The sequence below is a fragment of the Eretmochelys imbricata genome, chromosome 11, assembly GCF_965152235.1.
Source record: "Eretmochelys imbricata isolate rEreImb1 chromosome 11, rEreImb1.hap1, whole genome shotgun sequence".
Taxonomy (NCBI): Eukaryota; Metazoa; Chordata; order Testudines; family Cheloniidae; genus Eretmochelys; species Eretmochelys imbricata.
The window spans coordinates 39,606,332-39,630,017 of record NC_135582.1 but is presented as its reverse complement, the minus strand read 5'-3'; the positions used below and the strand labels follow the sequence as shown (position 1 = coordinate 39,630,017).

General features: G+C 41.4%; 1 protein-coding gene across 1 annotated transcript in view; it reads right to left on the bottom strand.

The window, feature by feature from the left end:
• MYO3B (myosin IIIB) overlaps nucleotides 1-23,686 on the bottom strand; it is a 263,385-nt gene that overhangs the window by 80,850 nt on the left and 158,849 nt on the right. The window contains exons 24-27 of the mRNA XM_077830392.1: nucleotides 22,530-22,607; nucleotides 18,535-18,740; nucleotides 1,492-1,603; nucleotides 229-391 (exon numbers count right to left, since the gene is read on the bottom strand). Of these exons, the coding sequence (XP_077686518.1) occupies nucleotides 229-391; nucleotides 1,492-1,603; nucleotides 18,535-18,740; nucleotides 22,530-22,607 (559 nt within the window). The remainder of the gene's footprint in view (nucleotides 1-228; nucleotides 392-1,491; nucleotides 1,604-18,534; nucleotides 18,741-22,529; nucleotides 22,608-23,686) is intronic.

Here is a 23,686-nt window from a genome sequence, read left to right as displayed (position 1 = left end):
TTGTTACAGGCATAGTCTATAATAATAAAACATTTAAACAAAGACATTAGTGATTACTAAACTGATAACTTAGAAATTAATCTGTAATGTTGGTATCAGTTAGCTGGAGGGGGAAAGCACCACATATTATTTTGATTTCACAGCAAACCACTGAGAACATGAATAGATAATTTGCAGGCAATTTAAAATGCCAAGATTGTGCATGAAATAAGGAATATGAATGTTTACCTGACTGAATGGCGACGGCACTATTTTCTCTTCTCTCTTTGATTCTCCTATATCTCCTAGCTCCAAGCCACCCCTTGGTATAGGCCTGCATTACCACCACCCTGCCTATAACTTCTCGCAGCAGCAAATTTAACTGCTCTATGTGGTAATACTTTAGAAACACCTGAAATGGAACAACAGGTTCAGCATTACATGTAAGCAGCAGAATAAAATCTTTTATACTGCCTCCTCATCAGTATTATTTCAATCTACATTACAGCATCATTGCTAGAAAAAGCTGCTAACTCTTATAGCTAGAATTTCAGAAACCATGTGGTAGAATATATGTTTTTAGTTTATTGCACTAATTACAATCAGCCATTACAATGCAAGTCACACAATTATCCCCGTTACCCCCAAGTAAATCACTGGTGACAGCTTGGTCAGAATGCTGCATTTCTGTATCAGCAATGTTTAAATATAGCTTTTCAAGCTACAGCTGATTTGTGGTAACATTTTCAATAATGGTCTCTTTCATTAATGTGGCATTACACTGAAAATCTGGTGGGAGTCCTTAGGATAAACATTAGCACAAAGCGGTCCTCCTGATAATGATAAGAGGGGAGAAGGGTGAGTTTATAAATACAGTATTGTATCCAAGTTCAGGGGCCAAATCCTAAAAGCCCCTATTCAGGAAACTCCCTTTGGCTTACTTCTAAGGAATGAGTAAGCAATTTCAGGATTTGACCCCATATTTTGCAAAATCGGTCACACCATTTTAAACTATGAACAAAGGCTGCTCCTAAAATAGCCCAAAGCATCTCATCTGAAAGGCTGGACCACTTCTGCAAACCGATACTGGCCTACAGTGGTTCACAGATAGCAAAGGCTAAATGGTGGCATTAAGCCACAACCTACAGCAGGGAGGATTGTGGAGGAGCCCCACACCAGCAGGCACTACTGGAGGTACTGTGCCCTAGGTGCACCCAGGGGTGGTGCGGGTACTATGCCACCTTTGGGAGAGGGGTCTATGTGCATCTCTCCTTATGCAGGCTAGGCAGGAAAGGGGCAAGGCATTCCCTCAATCTAGGGAGGCTAGCACCTGCAGCTACACTAGCCTGAAGCAGCAGTCAGCGTGCAGGAGCAGTGGACATTCCTTGCACCCTCTCCCTTTCCCATCACATCCACACAGGGAAGAATGAGCCACAGCTTCATTAAACCACTCATTTGACATGCCTCGCTGCAGAGAGGACACCCCTGGAGAAAACCAGAAACATGCCCTACCTTTGTTTTCCCAAGAACCCAATTGTCTAGTTTCGATTTCTCCAAAATAGCAATACAGCTTTCTCTGGTACCAAGAGGGGTCTGATGTGCCTTGAAAGCCAGGTAATAATACCTACAAACCCCAAAGAACAAAGAAAGAGCAAGTTAATTGCTACATAAACACACTTGGATTGCAACAGGAAATTATTAAACTCCCGCCAAAGAAGTACTTTGAGTATTGTGGGCAAGATCCTCAGCCCTACTAAGTCCCAAGACCCCTTTCCACTAATACGGTGGAAAAAGGGGATTAAAATCCTAAATGGGCAGCTGAGGATACGCCCGGCAAAGGGAAATCTTTGAACCAATATTGCCGCCACCTATTCTATCCTTGGGTACACGAGGAAGGGGCTGTGGCTAGAGTATACTGCACTCTAGCAATCCCTGCTAGTGTAATGGCCCATAAGGAGATTTTATGAGGCAGTGCCATTTAGAACAGCCTAGAGGCTGCACTAAGTTTTGCTTGGGAATAGAACTATGCCAGTGAGAGGTTGGGGAGGTGGCAGAAAGCAAAACAATGAAAAGGAATGAGAAAATTAAAAAACTCATCTCCCCGGAAATCTACAAATGTGCCACTCAAGTTTAGATGTAGCCCTAAGTGTCCTGAGAAGTGGGAGAAAGAAAGCACTCCTCTTTCCCTATGTGACACCATTGCATTCACACTCAGTGAGGCAGCAGAAGTGCTCAAGCTAAGTCCCAAAGACAGTTTAAATGGAAGAGGGCTGCTCGCAAAGTATTTTCCTTGAAGTCTCTTTTTCTTTGGCACTTGTTAGCCTTCTGGCCACCCTGCAAAGCCCTTTTTTCAGGTATTTGGGAAAAGTGTGGGGAGGTGAGCACTAAGGAGACGTTTTGCTGCTGCTACTACTGCTGCTAACTAGCTAGTAATTATTAGTTAGGATTGCGTGAGGAGTTTCTCTCTCTCTCTGTGTATATATATGTGTGTGTGTGTATATATATATACACACATACACGCACACACACTCATTTTTATTGATATTATGCATTTTTAATCATTATGAAAGCCTCAAGGGCAATGGTCTGCCACTTGTTACAAAGTGTTAAATACAAATAAACACACATCATCATTCGCCAGTATTTAACAGGATTAGAAGATCAGTCTTATTGTTACACTCCATCCTGTTCTCCTATGCTGCATGTACCTCTGTTTTTTGTATGTAGATAAAACCATGTCTAAAAGTAATGCCGTCTTTTTAAAAATGAAGGGCCACATTCTCTGTTGGTGTAAATTGGTTCAGCTCCACCAGAGTCCATTGGAGCTGTGCTAGTTTACACTAGCGGTGAATTTGACTCTGCAACATTTTAGGTATTAGTACTTCTTAACTGTCAGTTGAGCAAACACCTTTTTTAATAGGGCGGAAACAAGCCTAAATCAGCATACAATGTCTGAATTCAAAATCAGACTTTATCACCACCAGTTATGGGACCATATTCAGCTTCATACTTATCTCTGGTCCCACAGGAAGTGATTATGGCTTCTGGAAAGAAGAAGCATAAGAGAAAGGTGCTAATCTGGAACTGGTGTCACACTAACAGAGAGATGACATTCTGGCTCCAGTGAAGTCAATGGGAGTTTTGCCTTTAACCTCCGTAGGGCCAAGATTTCATCCAGTGACCACTCTTTGTGCCTTTAAATTTCTGGAGTAAAAGTCTGTGTACACTCAGCAGTCAGTCTGGCCCACCCTGCATATTTACATGTAAATTAAAACCCTCCAAGTTCCTTTTAACAGTCGGGTGCTGTCAGCTAGTCAATGAGCTGATTCCACTTGTCTCCAGCAGGAACAAAGTCAAATACCAGCACCAGAGAGGAAGAAATACAGTGAAGCCATGTTAACTTGTTATCTAATGAGATGTTCATTTTCTTACATCAGAAGTAACAGAAAGGATTATTTCATCCCCAGTGTCACTGAGCGTGTTTGCTATTGGTATTTGACTATTTTTCTCAGAGAAGCATCAGCAGCCATAGTGCTCATTGGGCAGCCTGAGCTCACACTGGGGCCCCAAGTTTGCATTCATGATAGGGCTGCCCTCCATAAATGGAGCATTGCAGGGGGAGGTCTCCCAGTGATCAATATACCTAACAATGAGACCACAGATTCTGAGCCACTGGCGATAAAAGCCAGCATTAGCAGGGTTAGTAATATAGTGTTTACTGCTGTCTGTATTAGTGACATAAACTGATTATCGAGGCTGAGAGTCTGCCAGTGTGGCAAGAATTTAAAGATTTACAATAAAAATGACTCTTGTTTCAATCTTCACTTACAGAAAATGGGAATCTTGGACATTCTAAGAGACCACCCGTGCTCCCTATCTCTGGCAAAGGGGTGTGTTCATGCGAAATTAAAACCAGTAAGCCCTGCCTATCTCATTGCTATGGATTCATTGGTGGTAGAGGTGCTAGCTGATGGGAGATCATGTGATGTTTTTAATTGGAAGCATTCCCACTGACTACAGTGGGCTTTGAACCAGGCTCATAGGGAAAAATAAATTATTTTGTTTTGCTCAGGTGACCTTCACATGCAAGATTTTCATACAAAGAACAGTCATCAACAATTATGTGAACAAACACTTTGCAAATAGCTGATGAAAAAGGGATATGAACGTGTTCATATTGAACAGGCATTCAGATTATGAATGAACCAATGTTCCCGGACTCTGTTTTTGCACTATTCAAATAGCTCTGGCTAAAAAGTACTGTATTAATTAAATAACTGATATTATGCACTTCCATTAGTTTACAAATTAAAATTATTTTACAATTGCACTTCTTTAAGCTGTGACAGCTCCAGAACTGTCACCTCTACCACATTTAAACTACTTGGCTGTTAGTACTTAAGTAACATCTGTGTACGAGCTCATTTTTTAGACTGTGATTGAGGGAGGGGTGACAGGCTTAACTAACTGTTCCCCGACATATAAAATAAGGAACAGCAACCAGGTGCCCCCTTCAGATCCAAGCAAGAGCCTGAGATGTGCAACCATGTAAGGACAGAGCACAGTCTCACTCATACTAAAGAAAACATGGATAGTTATTATGGAGGATAGAATATAATGGCAACACTTTTTAACAGGAGAATATGATTTTCAAATATTAGCTTCAGTTAATCTCTAGAAAGCAGCACCAATTGTCACAAGAAAGAACAAAGAACCACTAAAATTATCAATTAAGATCAAAGGGTAACAAACCAATGACTAAAGCATTGTAGCCAATACTGGACCAGACACACTGAGGAACTATGCTGATGTATCACGATTGAAGACATGGTACGCACTGTGTAATGAATGGTGGCAGATTATGTATTATTAAAGTACTTTTTTAACGCAGTGAATTTCTCCATACCAACCATATCTCATAATTTATTGAGGCAAGTACTATGAAGGAAATTTAAGGGTGATATCATTTAGCAGCTATGGAGAGCAGTGCTACATTCAGGAGAAAATAAAGGAGTGGATCTAGTTTATTACTAAGGTTAAATTTGTTTTTAGTGTTGTAGCCTGGCTGGTCCCAGGGTATTGGAGAGACTTCTGTTGGCAAAAGAGACATGCTTTCAAGCTATACAGAGCTCTTCTTCAGGTCTCAGGCCCTGAATGTTGTCAATCCCCAGAAGGGTGATGGACTTTTGCACTGTATTGGTGAAACGCAATCAAAACACCCCCAACATTTCCTAAAAGGTATGTGCTAGTTTGCAGTCCCACAACATCTATTTTCAACATGGCCCAGAATATACAATTTATGTAGAGTTAAATAAGTTCTGTCATAAATAACACTGGATGTTCATGTGATTTATGCTTACTGATAACTTAAGTTTGTTTTCATACTTCTTTGGAAAGGTCATATCAGTTTCCCAGTAAGCCATGTATTTTTTAGTGTGTGGGGTGGGCTGGGGCATATAAAAGTATAGAATAGTTTTCAGATCGTCTGGCTTTTTTGTAATTAATATCAAATATTCTTTCAACATCTAATAATCTTCTGCACATTAATATATTACAGCTGGCATCCTAGTAATTTAGAAGCTACATCAGGGTCACATACTGAAAAATTCTTGGTTATACAGGTTTTCGAGGTATTTTGCTTATAGACTTGACCATACAATTTAGTTACATTATAAACTTATTACCATCATCTTTAGTTTCCTATACAACTTTGTATTTCAAACTGTTCATGGCTTACTTTCTGCTGCTATCCTTATAAAACAGTATATAGTTGAACTGTAAGTAAAAGCAATGCCACTTTTCAGTACCAAATGCTTTTCCTGAGTGCTATGTTGACTGTCTGCTATTTATAGAAGATGTTAATCTTGTAAAAAACTATGCGCTTTATTAACTGAGAGCTTCTGGGAATTTATTTTTGTCTAAAGAGAGTGTTCTATCTGTAGTCAGTCTTTTGATGGTTCCTATAAGCTTTGTTTAGCTTATCCTGTGCTTTTCTAAATTTGTCAAATGTTCTTACAAAGTCCAGCCACTGGATGGAGGACTCCACTAACTGGTTAAATAAGTTTCCTTTAGTGTAAAAAAGAAAAGGAGTACTTGTGGCACCTTAGAGACTAACAAATTTATTTGAGCATAAGCAAGTGAGCTGTAGCTCACGAAAGCTTATGCTCAAATAAATTTGTTAGTCTCTAAGGTGCCACAAGTGCTGCTTTTCTTTTTGCGAATACGGACTAACACGGCTGCTACTCTGAAACCTTTAGTGTCAAGTTTCTTGTTGGAAGCTACAACACTAAACCTTTTCGTTTATGGTGTCAAATGTAAAAACAGAAGTGTCGTCATCATAACATACAAAAGAGCTGCAAGACTGGCAAATCCTTTCTCATTGCTAAAAGCTCTTGTGTAAGAACTTTTTTCCAGAAATGGTCCTGGAGTTTGAATAGTCCCAAAGTTTGAAGGTACTTAGATTTGGGTTCCAAAATTAAAATCCAGGTTGAGGTCTAGATTTTGGATCACCCCTGAAGCTCAGTGTTTGAGACCAACTCTAGTTTTTCTCTTTTTCTGTTAGTGGATAGTCCAGTTTCCATCTGGTTCCTGCCTCTTGTTATATTGTAACCCACACACCTTCTGGGTGTCGGGTGTGGTGTTCTGTCCCTTCTAGTCAGGGGTGAAAGTAATTTAAGGGACTTACCAGTACGCAGGGTGGCCGGGGTCCTGAGCAAGGTGGGGGCGGGGCCTCAACCGGAAGGGGTAGGGCCTCAGGCAGAAGGGGCAGGTCTGGGACCACACTCCCACAGCCAGCCCTTCAGCATGGCTCCAGCAGTGATTTAAAGGGCCGTGGCTCTGGCCCTTTAAATCGCCACCAGAGCCCCACGGCTCCTGGCCGCCGCTGGTACAGTCAGCTGTGTACCACTCTTACCAGTACGCCGGACTGGCTTACTTTCACCTCCGCCTATAGTGGAGAAAAGGTGGGGTGAGGGAGTGGGAGAGAGAGAGAAGATCACACTGTTGTAGGCACCTATTTAATCTGTACTAAGTTTCAGAGTAACAGCCGTGTTAGTCTGTATTCGCAAAAAGAAAAGGAGTACTTGTGGCACCTTAGAGACTAACCAATTTATTTGAGCATGAGCTTTCGTGAGCTACAGCTCACTTCATCGGATGCATACTGTGGAAACTGCAGCAGACTTTATATATACACAGAGAATATGAAACAATACCTCCTTCCACCCCACTGTCCTGCTGGTAATAGCTTATCTAAAGTGATCATCAGGTTAGGCCATTTCCAGCACAAATCCAGGTTTTCTCACCCTCCACCCCCCCACACAAATTCACTCTCCTGCTGGTGATAGCCCATCCAAAGTGACAACTCTTTACACAATGTGCATGATAATCAAGTTAGGCCATTTCCTGCACAAATCCAGGTTCCAAGGAGTGAGAGAACCTGGATTTGTGCAGGAAATGGCCTAACTTGATTATCATGCACATTGTGTAAAGAGTTGTCACTTTGGATGGGCTATCACCAGCAGGAGAGTGAATTTGTGTGGGGGGGTGGAGGGTGAGAAAACCTGGATTTGTGGTGGAAATGGCCTAACCTGATGATCACTTTAGATAAGCTATTACCAGCAGGACAGTGGGGTGGGAGGAGGTATTGTTTCATATTCTCTGTGTATATATAAAGTCTGCTGCAATTTCCACGGTATGCATCCGATGAAGTGAGCTGTAGCTCACGAAAGCTCATGCTCAAATAAATTGGTTAGTCTCTAAGGTGCCACAAGTACTCCTTTTCTTTTTGCGAATCTGTACTAAGGCTCACTGCCTGTTGGAACACAAGATTTGCCAAATGGGATCATACAATCAGTTCATCTAATCTAACATCTTGGTTCTGGCAATGGCCAGTACCTGATGCTTTAGAGGAAGGTGAAACACCTGCTTGAGTCACTGTTCAACTGTGCAATCTTGTACAGGGTGGAAGAGGGAGGGCAAATGTGGCTCAATTGAGATATACACCAAAACATCTTGAGGCTATCCAAAGCAGCTGAAATTCTGAGAATTTCTAGTTTTTGGGCCTAATTCTGACCTCCGTTATACTTGAGTAAATCCACAATAACTCTACAGAAATCACATACAAGATGGAGTTACTCGGGATTTACTCAAGTACAACTGAGGTCAGAATTAGGCTATATAGTTTCTACCAATTATGTAGGGATAAAATTAGAAAGGCCATGGCACAAAACAAGATCAAACTCACTAGGGACATAAAGGGTAACAAGAAAACATTCTACAAATACATTAAAAGCAAGAGGAAGACCAAGGACAGAGTAGGCCTGTTACTCAATGATGCGGGAAAGACAATAACAGAAAATGTGGAAATGGCAGAGGTGCTTAATGACTTCTTTGTTTCAGTTTTCACCAAGAGTGTTGGTGGCAATTGGACGTCTAACATAATGAATGCTAGTGAAAATGAGGTAGAATCAGAGTCTAAAATAGGGAAAGAACAAAGTCAAAAATTACTTAGACAAGTTAGATGTCTTCAAATCACCAGGGCCGGATGAAATGCATCCTAGAATACTCAAGGAGCTACTGAGGAGATATCTGAGCCATTAGTGATTATCTTTGAAAAGTCATGGAAGACAGGAGACATTTCAGAAGACTGGAAAAGGGCAAATATAGTGCCCATCTATAAAAAATGGAAATAAAGACAACCTGGGGAATTACAGACCAGTCAGCTTAACTTCTGTACCCAGAAAGACAATGGAGCAAATAATTAAGAAATCAATTTGCAAACACCTAGAAGATAACGAGGTGATAAGTAACAGTCAGCATGGATTTTTCAAGATCAAATTGTGTCAAACTAAACTGATAGCTTTCTTTGACAGGGTAACAAGCCTTACGGATAGGGCATAAGTGGTAGATGTGGTATATCTTGACTTTAGTAAGGTTTTTGATATTAAGAAAAGGAGTACTTGTGGCACCTTAGAGACTAACCAATTTATTTGAGCATGAGCTTTCGCTTTGGATGAGCTATTACCAGCAGGAGAGTGAGTTTGTGTGTGTGGTTTTTGGAGGGAGGTGGGGGGGGTGAGAAAACCTGGATTTGTGCTGGAAATGGCCCACCTTGATTATCATACACATTTTAAAGAGAGTGGTCACTTTGGATGGGCTATTACCAGCAGGGGAGTGAGTTTGTGTGTGGGGGGGCGGAGGGTAAGAAAACCTGGATTTGTGCTGGAAATGGCCCAACTTGATGATCACTTTAGATAAGCTATTACCAGCAGGAGAGTGGGGTGGGAGGAGGTATTGTTTCATGATCTCTGTGTATATAATGTCTTCTGCCATTTCCACAGTATGCATCCGATGAAGTGAGCTGTAGCTCGCGAAAGCTCATGCTCAAATAAATTGGTTAGTCTCTAAGGTGCCACAAGTACTCCTTTTCTTTTTGCGAATACAGACTAACATGGCTGTTACTCTGAAACCTGTTTTTGATATGGTCTTACATGACCTTCTCATAAACAAACTAGGGATATACAACCTGGATGGTACTACTATAAGGTGGATGCATAACTGGTTGGAAAATTGTTCCCAGAGAGTAGTTATCAGTGGTTCAGTCATGTTGGAAGGCATGACAAGTGGGGTCCCACAGAAATCAGTTGTGGGTCCAGTTCTGTTCAATATCTTCATCAATGATATTGATTTAAATAATGGCACAGAGAATACACTTATAAAGTTTGCGGACAATACCAGGCTGGGAGGGGTTGCAAGTGCTTTGGACGATAGGATTAAAATTCAAAATGATCTGGACAAACTGGAGAAATGGTCTGAAGTAAATAGGATGAAATTCAATAAGGACAAATGCAAAGTACTCCACTTAGGAAGGAACAATCAGTTGCACACATACAAAATGGGAAATGACTGTCTAGGAAGGAGTACTGCGGAAAGGGATCTGGGGGTCACAGTGGACCACACGCTAAATATGAGTCAACAGTGTAATGCTGTTGCAAAAAAAGCGAACATCATTCTGGGATGTGTTAGCAGGAGAGTTGAAAGCAAGACATGAGAAGTAATTCTTCTGCTCTATGCTGTGCTGATTACACCTCAACTGGAGTATTGTATCCAGTTCTGGCCACCACATTTCAGGAAGGATATGGACAAACTGGAGAAAGTCCAGAGAAGAACAACAAAAATGATTAAAGGTCTAGAAAACATGACCGATGGGGGAAGATTGAAAAAATTGGGTTTGTTTAGTCTGAAGAAGATAAGACAGAGGGGACATGATAACAGTTTTCAAATACATAAAAGGTTGTTACAATGAGGAGGGAGAAAAATTGTTTTTCTTAACCTCTGAGGATAGGACAAGAAGCAAGGGGCTTAAATTGCAGCAAGGGCGGTTTAGGTTGGACATTAGGAAAAACTTCCTAACTGTCAGGGTAGTTAAGCACTGGAATAAATTTCCTAGGGAGGTTGTGGAATCTCCATCATTGGGGATTTTTAAGACCAGGTTAGACAAACAGCCGTCAGGGATAGTCTAGACAATACTGCCTTGAGTGCAGGGGACTGGACTAGATGATCTCTCGAGGTCCCTTCTAGTTCTATGTTTCTATGATTCTAATTAGTTAAAATAAAATAGGAAATAAACTGCAGTGCTAAGTTTCCAGTAACAAACCTTTGACTGCTAATTTTGATGCAAGTCTGTTATCTAAATATTTCAAAGTAAAAACACTGGAACTTAGATGCAACCTGGTGCAAAAAGGAATATTTTATTTTCTACATTTGCCTGTTCCCATTTGCAAACTTCCTATGTAATGTACTTAGCGCCTAAAAATACTTGACTAGTCACATTTGTAAGAGCAGCAAGACTGCAAGCTAAAGAGAAGGCAATACCTCTTCAGAAGGTTTTATTCCTCAGAGATAGAGATACACTTTAAATGGTGTTAATGATCATTGTATTTATATAGCCTTTTTGAACCCAATGATTCCTACATTGCTTTACAAACTATGCTGCCTGATGTGCAAACACATATATTTATAATATTCCCAAACAATATGTTAAAATGGAGTTAAGATTAACTGTACACATCAGTAATTTAGGGTAAAACAACATTACAAAGAAGTTGTATTTATCACAAAATCGGGCATTATAAACCTGGGAAATTTAGAGTTAACCTTAAACGTAAAAGAAATCCAATCACACTAAGGTATGTAAATGCCGTGAAGTGGCACTATCCAATAATCCTATGATTATGATTGAGAAATTTGAGTGTTTGTTGTCCCATATTAGATTAAACTGACCTTTAAATAAATATTTGAAGTTTTCTTTTTGGCTCCCTCATATGATAAACTGCATTTATCATCCACCTGTGACTACTAGGTCTATACTCCACCCTCTAGCCTATCTCAGAAAGATCCACTTCTAACACTCCAGATCTCTGAGCAGCTGCATAGAGCTACCATTTAGAACCAAATAAATGATTAACCCTTTCCCTCCCACAATCAAATCTCTGCCCCAAAGTACACTGGTATGAAGTGCAGAATGGGCAATGTTCAGTGAAAGGTTTCAGGTCCAGTATCTCACAACCCATTACTAGCTGATCCCTAGCTATGAGGGGAGATTCCCAACTTTCCAACAGGACACAATGTTTGTTCCTAGCCCTGGTAGGTCCTGAGATATTGGACCTTCAAATCATGGCATTTTTATGCATGAAAAAACACTATCATTTTCAGAGATTTCTAAGCTGTATTGGCTATGATTTTTCTCTCATTCTCATGCCTGTACAATTGAACACCTGGTTCTAAGGGACTCTGGCTTTACCGGTGGAGAATCTGGAAAAATGTACCAATAATAATATTTTTTAACTTTTTAAAAATCCCTCTAAAAGATCACTAAAATAGTTCTTCTGTAAAGGATTCTGTAATAGCAAACAGGGTCTGTCTACCCTTCAACCTGGAGTGTGGTTCACAGGTTGAAGAGGAAAGGAGTACTTGTGGCACCTTAGAGACTAACCAATTTATTAGAGCATAAGCTTTCGTGAGCTACAGCTCACTTCATCAGATGCAGCTGTAGCTCACGAAAGCTTATGCTCTAATAAATTGGTTAGTCTCTAAGGTGCCACAAGTCCTCCTTTTCTTTTTACGGATACAGACTAACATGGCTGCTACTCTGAAACCTGTCATTATGCAAGGTTGAAGAGAGACACTCACACTAGCTGCATTAAGCCAGTGTACTACGAAAAAGAGAGTAGCTGGAGTAGCACCAGCAGTTGAATGGGCTAGCTGCCCAGAGTATGTGTGCCTAGGGTCTCAGACAGATACGTACTTGGGGCAGCTGGACCCTCCCGCAGCTCACTCTGCCTGCAGCTACCCTCTATTGTTAGCAAGCTAGCTTGGTGAGAACAAACACAAGTGTGTCTTCTCAGCCTGGGAAACACTGCTTCCCCCTAGCTCTAGGTGTAGACATACCCACGCAGATTACATTCATGTGTGGTGTGGTGTAAGGGTTTCAGTGGTGCTCATTTGGGATGCCCTATATAACTCACGAGTGACTCTGTACATACTTGCACATAGGCAGTCATTTTTTTCCACCTATTGATTGCAAACCTCTCTGGAGTAAAATTCTATCCTGCAGCTGTTTAACAGTACACAACAAATGGCAAGAGTCCGGGAACAAGATATGGAAGATAAACTACTGTATCACATTTAATTTACAAGAGAAATTTGGGTAGACAGACGAGGTGAATTCCTGGTCCCACTGGAGTCAATGACAAAACTCCCACTGACTTCAGTGGGGCCAGGACACTAAAGCCATGTCCCCAAACATCATGTTGGGGCACTGGTTCAGTGCTGACTCAGAAGGAAGAGTGCCACTCACTTTATCACTTATTACAGAACTTAGGGATGAAATACTGGCTTCATTGAATCAGTAACTAAACTCCCATTGGCTTCAATTGGACCAGGATTTCACTCTAAGTTTTCCATCCTAAAGTGCTCTCCGTTTGAAAAACAATCAAACCATAGGAGCTGCAATACCAAATGAGATCTGTGGACCAGAGGGATCCTACATCATCCCACAGTGGATGATTATGGAATAAACTGCCTACATAAGGGACGTTTCTTTCAAACTACCATGGGAAGCAGGATGGTTTACATTACTTATTTAAAAAATATCTAGTGTAACTGAGGATGCTTTTATTATTCATATAAATACCCAATCTATGTTATCCCACTAATCTCTTGTCCTTGATGATGTCAAGACCCCAACAAGAGCTGTGAGAGCCAAGAGTCAGAGCAGGGGCAAACCTGAAGCTGGGAGTAGTGGTGGAGTTTGCAGTCAGGTTGCAGGCCAAAGTAAACACCAAGGGCCAGAAACTGAGCCAAGTTTCAGGGAATGAGCCAGGAGGCAAAACCCAAATCAACCCAAGGTTAAATCCATCAAATTCAGACGCAAGGAGAAGGAACGGTCATGGCAGCTACAGGAGATGCACATGGTTGCCTGCACACATCCTGGAATGCCCCTTGGGTTTATATAGGGCAGGGAGCTATGAGGCTGCTGTCTGTCAAACCCTCAAGGCAGAATGTCCCATGGTTTGAGTCCACAGCAGTTCATGGGAAGTGGAGTGCAAGCTGATTATAGCTGCTCTGGGCTGGCAGCCTGGAGATGTCAGCTGCCTAGGAGCTCTACAGACCTAGCTTCTTATAAATATCTTGTGGAAATCAGTTCCACAGATAGATTTTTTTAAAAAATAAGTATATCTTTTTCTCAGTTGTAAATGTGTTGCCTTTTAATTTCATTCACCTGTTCTTGAATTAATGAATGAGATTAGACAAAAGCACACATTGAGGGGAGATGGCTTGAGGATTGCATATATTGAGGAAAACATATTAGGGATTTAGAATGGCAGAGCAGTACTAAATGCAGTGGTTTCCACTCCTCTTCTCCCCGCGTGGACCCCTCCAACCCAAACCTATCACAGAATTTGTGTAGGTGGATCCTTGTGCCCCTAGGGAATCTATTAACATCAATGGTGCTCAGCTGGGGTAGATGGAGTCATAAGACCAAGGCCATGGATTGTAAACTTTTTGAGACAAAAAGTATGTCTTTTTGCATATTGTACAGTGTCTAGCACAATCAGGACCTGCATTGGCCATCCCTGTTATATAATAAATAATAATATCATCATAATCCTGCCATTGAGGAGGCAATGTTCACAGGAAAAGCATAACAGTGATGTGCCCTGTCACAATCTTGGAGTGAGGCATTCTATAACAAAGGATAGGAGGCCAGAGAATAAGGTAATGAAAAAGAAAATCACAGCTATCTTTTATTTTTTCCTCCCTAACTTGTTATACAACACTTCATGTCACATTTTTACGTGCTTGTGAGGATCTTGGAAGTGATACTATTCAGTTGTGTTTATAGGGCTAGTGGTTTACTTCTTTCCTACTTCAAGGGAAGGGATATACACAGATATATATTTTATAACAGATGGTTGTATCCTTGGTTAAGGAAGCAGTGTGTGAATGGGTGAGAATTAAGCTCTTTTTCACTATCTGTTTTTAAACCCAATAAACTATCTTCCAGGTCTGCAACACTGTGAAATAATCTGTTCTACTTGAAAACAGAAGACAGTAAAGAATAACATTAAACAAGAATTTATCTTTTATTTACCTCCACCTGATAAACCCTGAATGGCTCTGCTCCCTGACTTTGATTGTTTTGTCCTCAGATTTCCTGCTAAGAGTTTACAAAACACCACTATTGAACAGGAAGATAAGAAGCACACCTATTTGTTTAATAACATCAAGGGGAAAAAAACTGCTGGCTCATCCATTTTGTTGTTATGTTGCTCAAAAGGATCAAAATACCAATTAACTTGCTGGCTTAGAAAATCTTTGATATCCTCAGATTTACTGACATTTTGAAACTCTTGTTCTTAATAGCTTTTTGATTATGAAAAAAGAAGTGCCAATCTGTTTAGCATTTGACCTGTTTTCTCAAATATTTTTATGTCTTCAACTACTTCAATGCCTAAAATCACTTGACTAGTTAAGGGAGCCTGCTTTCTCTTCTACCTATGAATTTTTTTAAGCATTGCTAATTTTTTTTAAGTAGGGGATATGGAAATTGTTTTAAGAGAAGTAGGAAGGTGTGGACTAAAGGACAAGGCTGGAGCAAGAAATTTCTGGCCTGTATTCTGAGCTCAAATACTGAGTCCCCTATGGTGTTGGGCAAATTAATTATCTCTTTGCCCTCATTTTCCCTACTTAGATTCTCTTCACTAGAAAATTACATCAAGTCAGACCACAAACCTAAGGACCCTTTGACAAGATGTTAAACATGACTTGCACCTGTCTGCACTGATGGCAAAGCTGCAGTTGACATTATGACAGGTTTCAGAGTGGTAGCTGGGTTAGTCTGTGTTAGACTTACCATGGCTTTTCAAGGTTGTGTTCTCACACTGTAAATTTATAGAGAGGAGAAGCCTGCTGATAATACTGGCCCTGTTCTCCATTCAATTTACAGCTACATTTCAAGGGAGGTAATCCTGATGTACTCAGGAGTAAATGAGAGAAGAATCAAGCCCACTAAGTCTCCCTCATCTCTCTTCAAAAGTGCTTTGAGTATTAGTTAATGTTCATAAAACACTACAAAGATGATGGGCCTGGTATAACCTCAGTGAAATCAATGGAATTACACCAGTGTAAAACTGGTATAATGAGTGAAGAACTAGACTCGAAAAGTAGAGTGTTTTCAGTGAACAGAGAACTCTTCCTACCTGAAAAATGTGTTTCTTGCTCTCTTCCTTCACAATCTATTTTCCTATTGTATATTCATTAAGTGTATGGCTACACTACACAGCTTTTAGCAACATGACTGTGCCACTATAGCTGTGCTGCTAAAAGCCACGCAGTATAGATCCTGTTTGTCTGCAGGAGAGAGCTGTCCCGCTGACAAAAAGCTCCCCCCCGCCCCAGGAGCAGCAGTGGCTCCTGCTGACAAAGTGCTGCTCATATCAGCGCTTTTCGCTAGTAAAACTTTTGTCGTTCAGGGTGTGTGTGTGTGTGTGTGTGTTTTTTTAACACCCCTGAACGACAAAAGTTTTGCCAACGAAGTGCCGGTGGGGACACGCCCTTAGCATAAAAAGTCATTAAAAATTTAGCCCCTATTAGTTAGTGATTGTTCATGACCTGATCCTGATTTTCTTTGAATGGATTCATTATTCACGAGTATTCTCTATCGCCTGGATGATCAGTTTTCAGACTGTGCATTATTTCTGAAGTCTTTGCTTTAGCTATTCACCGCTAACATTGTCACCTGGTACTGGGTCTGATCCCTGACTAGACGACAAATATTTTAAACAGGAGAATAATGAATAGCAAATAATTCACAGATTCAGAGATTTTAAAGCTAGAAGGGACCATTAGGACCATTTAATCTGACTCCTGCGTAACACAGACCACGGAATTTCACCCAGTGATTCCTGCATTAAGCCCATAACTTCTGTCTGAGCATCTTTTAGAAAGACATCCAGGTTTGATTTACATATAATTAATTATGGTCTTCCAGTACAAATGTTCAGGTCAATAAACACTTGTGTTAAAATTCATGATGCTTCCAGGACACACAAACATTTTCACAAATATCCAGAGGCTGTCAGAATGCTCACAAGTCCTAGCTATAACTACACCAATACAGTTAAACCAAGATAATTATAACCCTCCCATATGGACACTCTTATTCCAAAATAGGCCCTCATTCCTGAAGAAGTGGCTTTTTCAGTGTAGCTTAAACCCCTTCCAAAGTGATATAAACTAAGCCAAAAAGGTGCTCTTCTACAGGATTAAGTCTACATGGGGAGTTACATTGTTATCTCAATTTAAATTCGCACTTTAACTCAGACTGCTATAACTTTCTTATGTAGGAAAACCCATTACAAGTCAAACAATGTTTTTAGTCACAAAAACATTTATAAATCATCTTTTACATTCATCTAGCTGAATGTGCAATATCCGCAGCGCCACTGCGATGTTGTCATGTGGCAGAAATCACCAATGGTGAAAAATGTCTGATGGGGTGTGGTTAGTTTTTTGCCACTATTTGATTAGTGCTGTGCAGACAGCTTGAGACAGAGGCCTTGTCTCACTACAAAGTTTTGTCGGCAAAAGTTATGCCGCTTTAATCAAAACTGCTGTTGCATGTCCACTAGGAACTGGGGGGGGAGGGTTAGTCTGTGTCTAGGTCTAGGTCTTTGTGTCTGCAGAGTGCATCCACACTAATTGCTCTTGCATCAACACAGAGAGCAGTGCATTGTGGGTAGCTTTCCCACTGTGCAACTGGCTGCAGGGTGCTTTGGGAAGAGTTTGCAATGCCTCATGGGGCAGGTGCAGTGTCACATGATGCAGGTTTCTCAATCCCATGGTCCAAGGGCCATCCTAGTAGATTTTCAGCCCCAGCCCCCTTTTCAGCTGAAGTGTGGGGTGGGGGAGGGAGAGGAGAGTGGTGTGTCTGGGGTGGGGGAGACAGCAGGCTGACCGACCTATCCGGAGGCAGGGAGTGGGGACACCCCCCACGTCAGCCCCCAGCTCTGCTCAGCACAGCAGTCTTTCCCAAAACAGCCCGCTCTGTCTGCCTGCCTGCGGTTCTGTGATTCCCTCAGAGTTCTCCCACAGCCTCCTCAGCTGCCCTGAGCGGCATCCTATGCAGCTCTGTGAGCCCTTCATGCTGAGGAATGTCAAAGCAGCACAGCAGACCCCCCCTCCTCCCCTCCCCGCCCCCCCAGTTCCTAGTGCTGGGCAGAACAGGAGCATTCCAGGCTAATGGTTTGCTCTTTGTTCCCCAAAGGGAGCAGCAGGCTCAGCTGTCAGATACTTGGAGCTTTGTAAGGGGAGGGGCACATGCCTGCAGGGCAGCAGAAATCAAAACAGTGAGCAGAGTGGTCATGGCAGGTATTGTGGGATACTGGTGGAAGCCAGTTCTGTCAAAACAAACAGTGTCTACACCGATGCTTTGTTGCTTTAACTTTGCCACAAAAAGCGCTATGCCTCTCATTGAGGTGGTTTTGTTTTGCAGCCAAAAATCACTTTGTAGTATGTACACCTCCCCTGTTTTGTCGGCAAAAGGCAGCTTTTGCTGACAAAACTTTGTAGTATAGACAAGGCTGAACACACTGCTCTGAGAGATTTTGTATAAAGGTTTGTGTTAATCCATTTCTAACCATATGCATAGTCTTTTTATAATGGTTGAAGGTGATTAATTTCCCTGTACTTGTAATATAAGTGTTCATTTACACATCACTACTACAGGGACACGTGATGGGGATATTTTTTTGTATAGAGCATTAAGAGCTTGATTCTGGTCTCACACTGGTTTTATACCAGTGTAGCTTCATTGACCCCAGCAGGGTTATGCCGGTTTTCAGTGTTGTAACTGGAAGCAGAATCAGGCCCTAAGTGTACAATCCAAGATTTACTGAATCTTCTGCATTAAAACACACAGTGTGTCCAAGAATGCACAGTCTACTGAATGGAGTCTTAAAGGGAGAATCATATTACAAAAGAGACCTGTTTTACCTTTTCACAAACTCTTCAAAGAGGATGCGGTGAGAATAACCTTGTTGACGGATCTTGACAGTTTCTAGAATTCCTGTGTACCGCAGCTGTACTAGAACTCTTTCTTGGGAAAATTTCAGTGCCTCTCGGTCATCATTTGGTTTAATGCAGCGGACAAAGTGAGGTTGTCCAACCACCATTTTGGATAAAAGATCCATCAAGGAATACTAACAATGAAAACAAAAAAACCATACAATTGACAAGAGACCCCAGTACAATTATTTTAAAGAAGCAATAAATATCCATAACTATATGTACATGCCTGAAGATATCACATAGAAAGGCTGGGAAATTATTTCTTTTTCTAATAAAATGTTTTGATTAATTTTTTTTTCATTTTCATTCAAGCTTTTCTTTGACTTTTTTTCATTTTTACCTAAGCACCGAACATCCAAAAACCAATCCCAACCCTACCCCCAGTTTTCAGATGCCACAAAACAACCTAAATTATTTTAACAGTTATTGGAAACTGAAATTTTTTAGTTGTTTGAGGAACACACTAAAACTTTTGATGAAAATTGATTTTTGTTGCAAATTTCCATTTAGACATTTTCTGTTGAAAAATTCAATTTTTACAAAATTTCGACGAATCTAACATTCAACATATTTGGCCAAGCAATATTACAAACAACATACCAAATTGTACTAGAATGAAAAATATATTTAAGTAATTAAAATATTTGCTACTCACGGGTACTTGTATATAAGTGGATACCCCTGTTACAACCTAGCTCAGTACCCCATTTTCTGGTCACCAATCTGTCGCAAGTGGACCCAATCACTGAATCCCATGCTAATCCAAGCCAATTTGATCTATATAGAGTCTAGTCACTGTTTCTAGCTCTGGGTCTACATGGCACATTCCCAGGATCAAACCTGTTGTTTGACAACCTTCTTTAGGATGTAGGTACTGCCACTCAGCTGGTCTAGACCTCAAAATCAGTATCTCAGACCTCCTGACCCCCCTCAGTTGCTTAAGTATGCTTCCCCAGAGTTCCATCTAGGCTGTGGCCAGTCTGGGCTTTTAGTTCAACCACTTCAGGGACAATATAGCAGACCAGCAAGGAATACAGGCTTAGCAAAGGAACTTCTTAACCACAGAAACTTTACCCTTAAAACATTTGAGAGTTACAGATCTTTGAAGACAGAATTCCTGAGGTGCACTCTCCCCTGACCTGATCTCACCCCTTCTGTGAGTATGAGGCCTGTCAGTAGTGCAGGTTAGACATTCACTCCTGCTCTCATCCTCCTGCAAGTCTTTCCTACATGTGACGATGGTCAGCCCCCCCCCCCGTACAGAGCAACACCCTGCTCTTAAGTAGGGTCTCTGTTTCTATGTCATGTGCTTAACTTTGAAACCTTCAGCCCCTGCCGACCATGCTTGCCCTGCCCCCGCCTTCACTGTCCCCACTCCCACAATTCCCCATATAGAAAAAAATAGTGTTTCAAGGTGTGGGGCAACAGTTTAGAGATGATCAAAGTTAAATGGCCCCAGTTTTCAGTCTTGATGGATTCTCAGTGATAGTTCTTTAATGAGGGGTCAAGTATCCTTCCTGGGCAGGGCAGCTGTCTGTAAAGCATAAAGTTAAGTTGCCCTCAGGCAAGTTGAGCCACAGTTCAATACATAAAACAAAATGGAGTTCAGCATTTGATAAAGACATACCCCACTCTTACAACTCTTCCAGCACAACTCCCACCCACAGTCATGAAATTTCTGGACTTTCAAACTACAGAAGCAGTGCTTTTGGAAAGGGCAATTTCATACCAGTGATTCCAATACTGATGCACCATCTTGGCCCCCATTCACAAGGTATTTGATCATGTATCTAATTTCAACCGAGAGTTCCAGGGACAGCAATAAATATAGTCCCAGCAGCTACTCACATGTTTAAAATTACACTCACATACTTCAAATACCTTGCCAAATCAGGTCCCAATAAAGAAAACCTTTAGAGAGTTTGACGTGCTCAAACTTACATACCGCAGGATACATAGACAAGGTATTATTATTGAGCTTGAAGTAAAAGTAACTAATAGTCTAGAAGTAAATCAAATATAATAATTTCTTTACTATGAAGCTTAATCTAAACTATACAATCAAGAGCTGGCGGAATCGTGGAAAACATTTTTGGTTTTCAAAAATACCATATACAACTTAATAAGGTTCCTGCCTCCTTGTTAGTCACTATTTGAAAACATTCCTGTGAATGGATGTTACTCAGAGGTGAAAGTAAGCTGGAGTGGTGTTGGAGGACTATAAGAGTGGGGTATGTCTTTATCAGATGATGAACTCCATTTTGTATTATGTATTGAACTGTGGCTCAACTTGCCTGAGGGCAACCTAACATAAGCAAGAGCTGGTACACAGCCGGCCATACTGGCAGGGGGCAGCTTCCCCAGGCTGGCAATTTAAAAGGACCCTGGCCCTTTAAATCACCCCCAGAGCCCTGCTGCAGGAGCCCTGGGGTAGCAGCAGTGGCCAGAGCCCCAGGGCCTTTAAATCACCTCCAGAGCCCCGGGTCTTCCAGCTGCCACTGCTGCTGCCGCTACCATGGGGCTCTAGCAGTGATTTAAAGGGCCCAGGGCTCCTGGCTGCTGCTACTGGAGCCCCAGGGGTAGCAGTGGCGATTTAAAGGTCTCGGGAATTTAAAGGTCTGGCCCCTTCCACCTGAGCCCCCCCACCCTCCTTTTTCAGGACCCTGGCCCTGCATACCAGTAAGTCCCTTAAGTTACTTTCACCCCTAATGTTACTTAATTAATGGTTAAGAAACAGCTGCCCTTTATGCAAATACCTATGTTTACATGCAAAGAAGTGTATTTGTGAATGAACAGTATTGGCATTTGGCTGTGAGCAAGAGGACAGTTAATTACGTTCCTGCTTTAGAGTTGCAATCAGCCATTCAGGGAGCAGAAACAATAACATATTGCTTAGATAAACAATCACTCCTTCTAATGGTGAACAGTTCAATTGAACAGTTTCCAAACAACCCAGAGGAAACTGTTTCTCCAAATCATCCAGCAAACAATTTTGAACAACAAATACTTCACTGAAATCAGGATCAGTTTGCAAAATATCTGTGAACAGTAAAAAGAGCAAAAATATTGGGCCAAATCCTTGGGTACTGCCAGAATCCACAGAGCACAGGCAGGTGGGTGTGCCACGGGGGCATAAAGCTTCCACTAGAAGTGCCCTGATCCTGGTTCTGTGCTGTAGTGTACACTTCTTCCAATATGCGCTGGGTTTCAGTAGCTTGGGAGCTGCTCTAGGCGATGCTGGCCGACAATGACCACATGAAACCAACAAAATAACCCAGGATCAGCATGTCTTAGGAGTGTTCTGACCAGACTCCCTCTTAATAACCACCTCACCCCGTCCGTACCAATCTGATTGTAATAAATTCACCTGCACGGTCTATGTTAACTCAATCACAGAATTATTACAGACAGACAGACGACCTTTATCTTCTGTAATGGTGCTTGCAAAAATGGATTGACTTTACTTATTTATTAACACACATACGGCCAGTATTTTTAAAAAGTAGGCCCACTTGCACAAGCAAAGATGCCAGGACAATTGAATAATTGCAATTATAATATTTGTATGCACAAATACAACTGCACCCTCAGTTTTGGGTGCTAAACAGGCCTTAATTCTTGGCCCATAGTGTTTTAGAGGGAGAATATTCAACTGCAGCTCATCATGAAGTCATAGACTGCAAGTCACTGTCTAGGCCCTAGATCCTAGTACCAGTATATTTTTGGCCAGTTCTGAGAAGCACCATGGTCAAGTGATGAGAAAGAGCAAGAAAAAGAGTCAGAGTTCTGTAGGTCTAGTGAGGCATCACAGTGGACGAGGGATACGCTCTTATCCACCGCTCTCACTTCGCCGCACAAATGCTAGATTAATCATCTGTTCATGTAATCAAAATGCACTTTGTAAAGTTTACATTTTATACCCTAAAATAAGAAGCCACGGTTTGCCTCTTCATGTTGGTTGTTTCCTCTGGGTGTCGCATCATCTCCATTGTGTCAATCTGGAAATACAAACTCAGACATCAGTGGTGTTTTACAGACCTTCTTGGATCCCAAATCTGAGAGCAAAGTACAATATTTATCAAGATCATTCTTTTGTGTATATATACATTTTCAATGGTTCATTAGAAACCTATATTTACACATGGCAAGTTCCCTAAGAGGTGCTGAACACTCAATTCTTACTGACTTCAGTAGGAATTGTGGGGGCTCTGCAGCTCTCAGGTCTTGGCCTGCAGAATTTCAGTCTTGTTAATCCATTTGTCAACATTGCCCTTCAGAACAGAGAAGAGCCCATACAATAATATTTTATCCCCATCCCCTCTTTGAGCATTGTCCACTCTGATGCAATGGAACTTGGATCCGATTCACCATGGTTTGGATTTGGGTTTTGCAAGCCCAAATCTTCTGATCTGAACCACTGAACTATTAATAATTCAGGTAAAATGGAACTCAGATCCACGCAACCCCTTGCTTGGGTTGTACAAAACTAAACTCTGACCCACGCAGCATTGCAGAAACAAAAGGTGGTGTCTTCTGCCCTTCTCTATCCTGAGAGAATATAAAACAGTGACCATCTGAAGAATGTGCAGGCTACTTATTCTCCACAGAGTATCATTGGCACCTCTCAAGTGAGCACTACACTACGGTATAGAAACAAAGTACCAAATCACCAAATTACTAAAGTAGTGAGTAGAAAGCAGAAAAAACACTGGGAATCCATTCAGCAAATTTACTAAGAATTTGTAGATCTTTTATAAAAAGAAAAGGAGGACTTGTGGCACCTTAGAGACTAACAAATTTATTTGAGCATAAGCTTTCATGAGCTACAGCACACTTCATTGGATGCATGCAGTGGAAAATACAGTGGGGAGATTTATATACACAGAGAACATGAAACAATGGGTGTTACCATACACACACGTAATGAGAGTGATCACTTAAGGTGAGCTATTACCAGCAAGAGAGCGACGCGGGGGGAAATAAATCTTTTTGTAATGATAATCAAGGTGGGCCATTTCCAGCAGTTGACAAGAACGTCTGAGGTACAGCGAGGTGGGGGGGGACTGGACTTCTATAT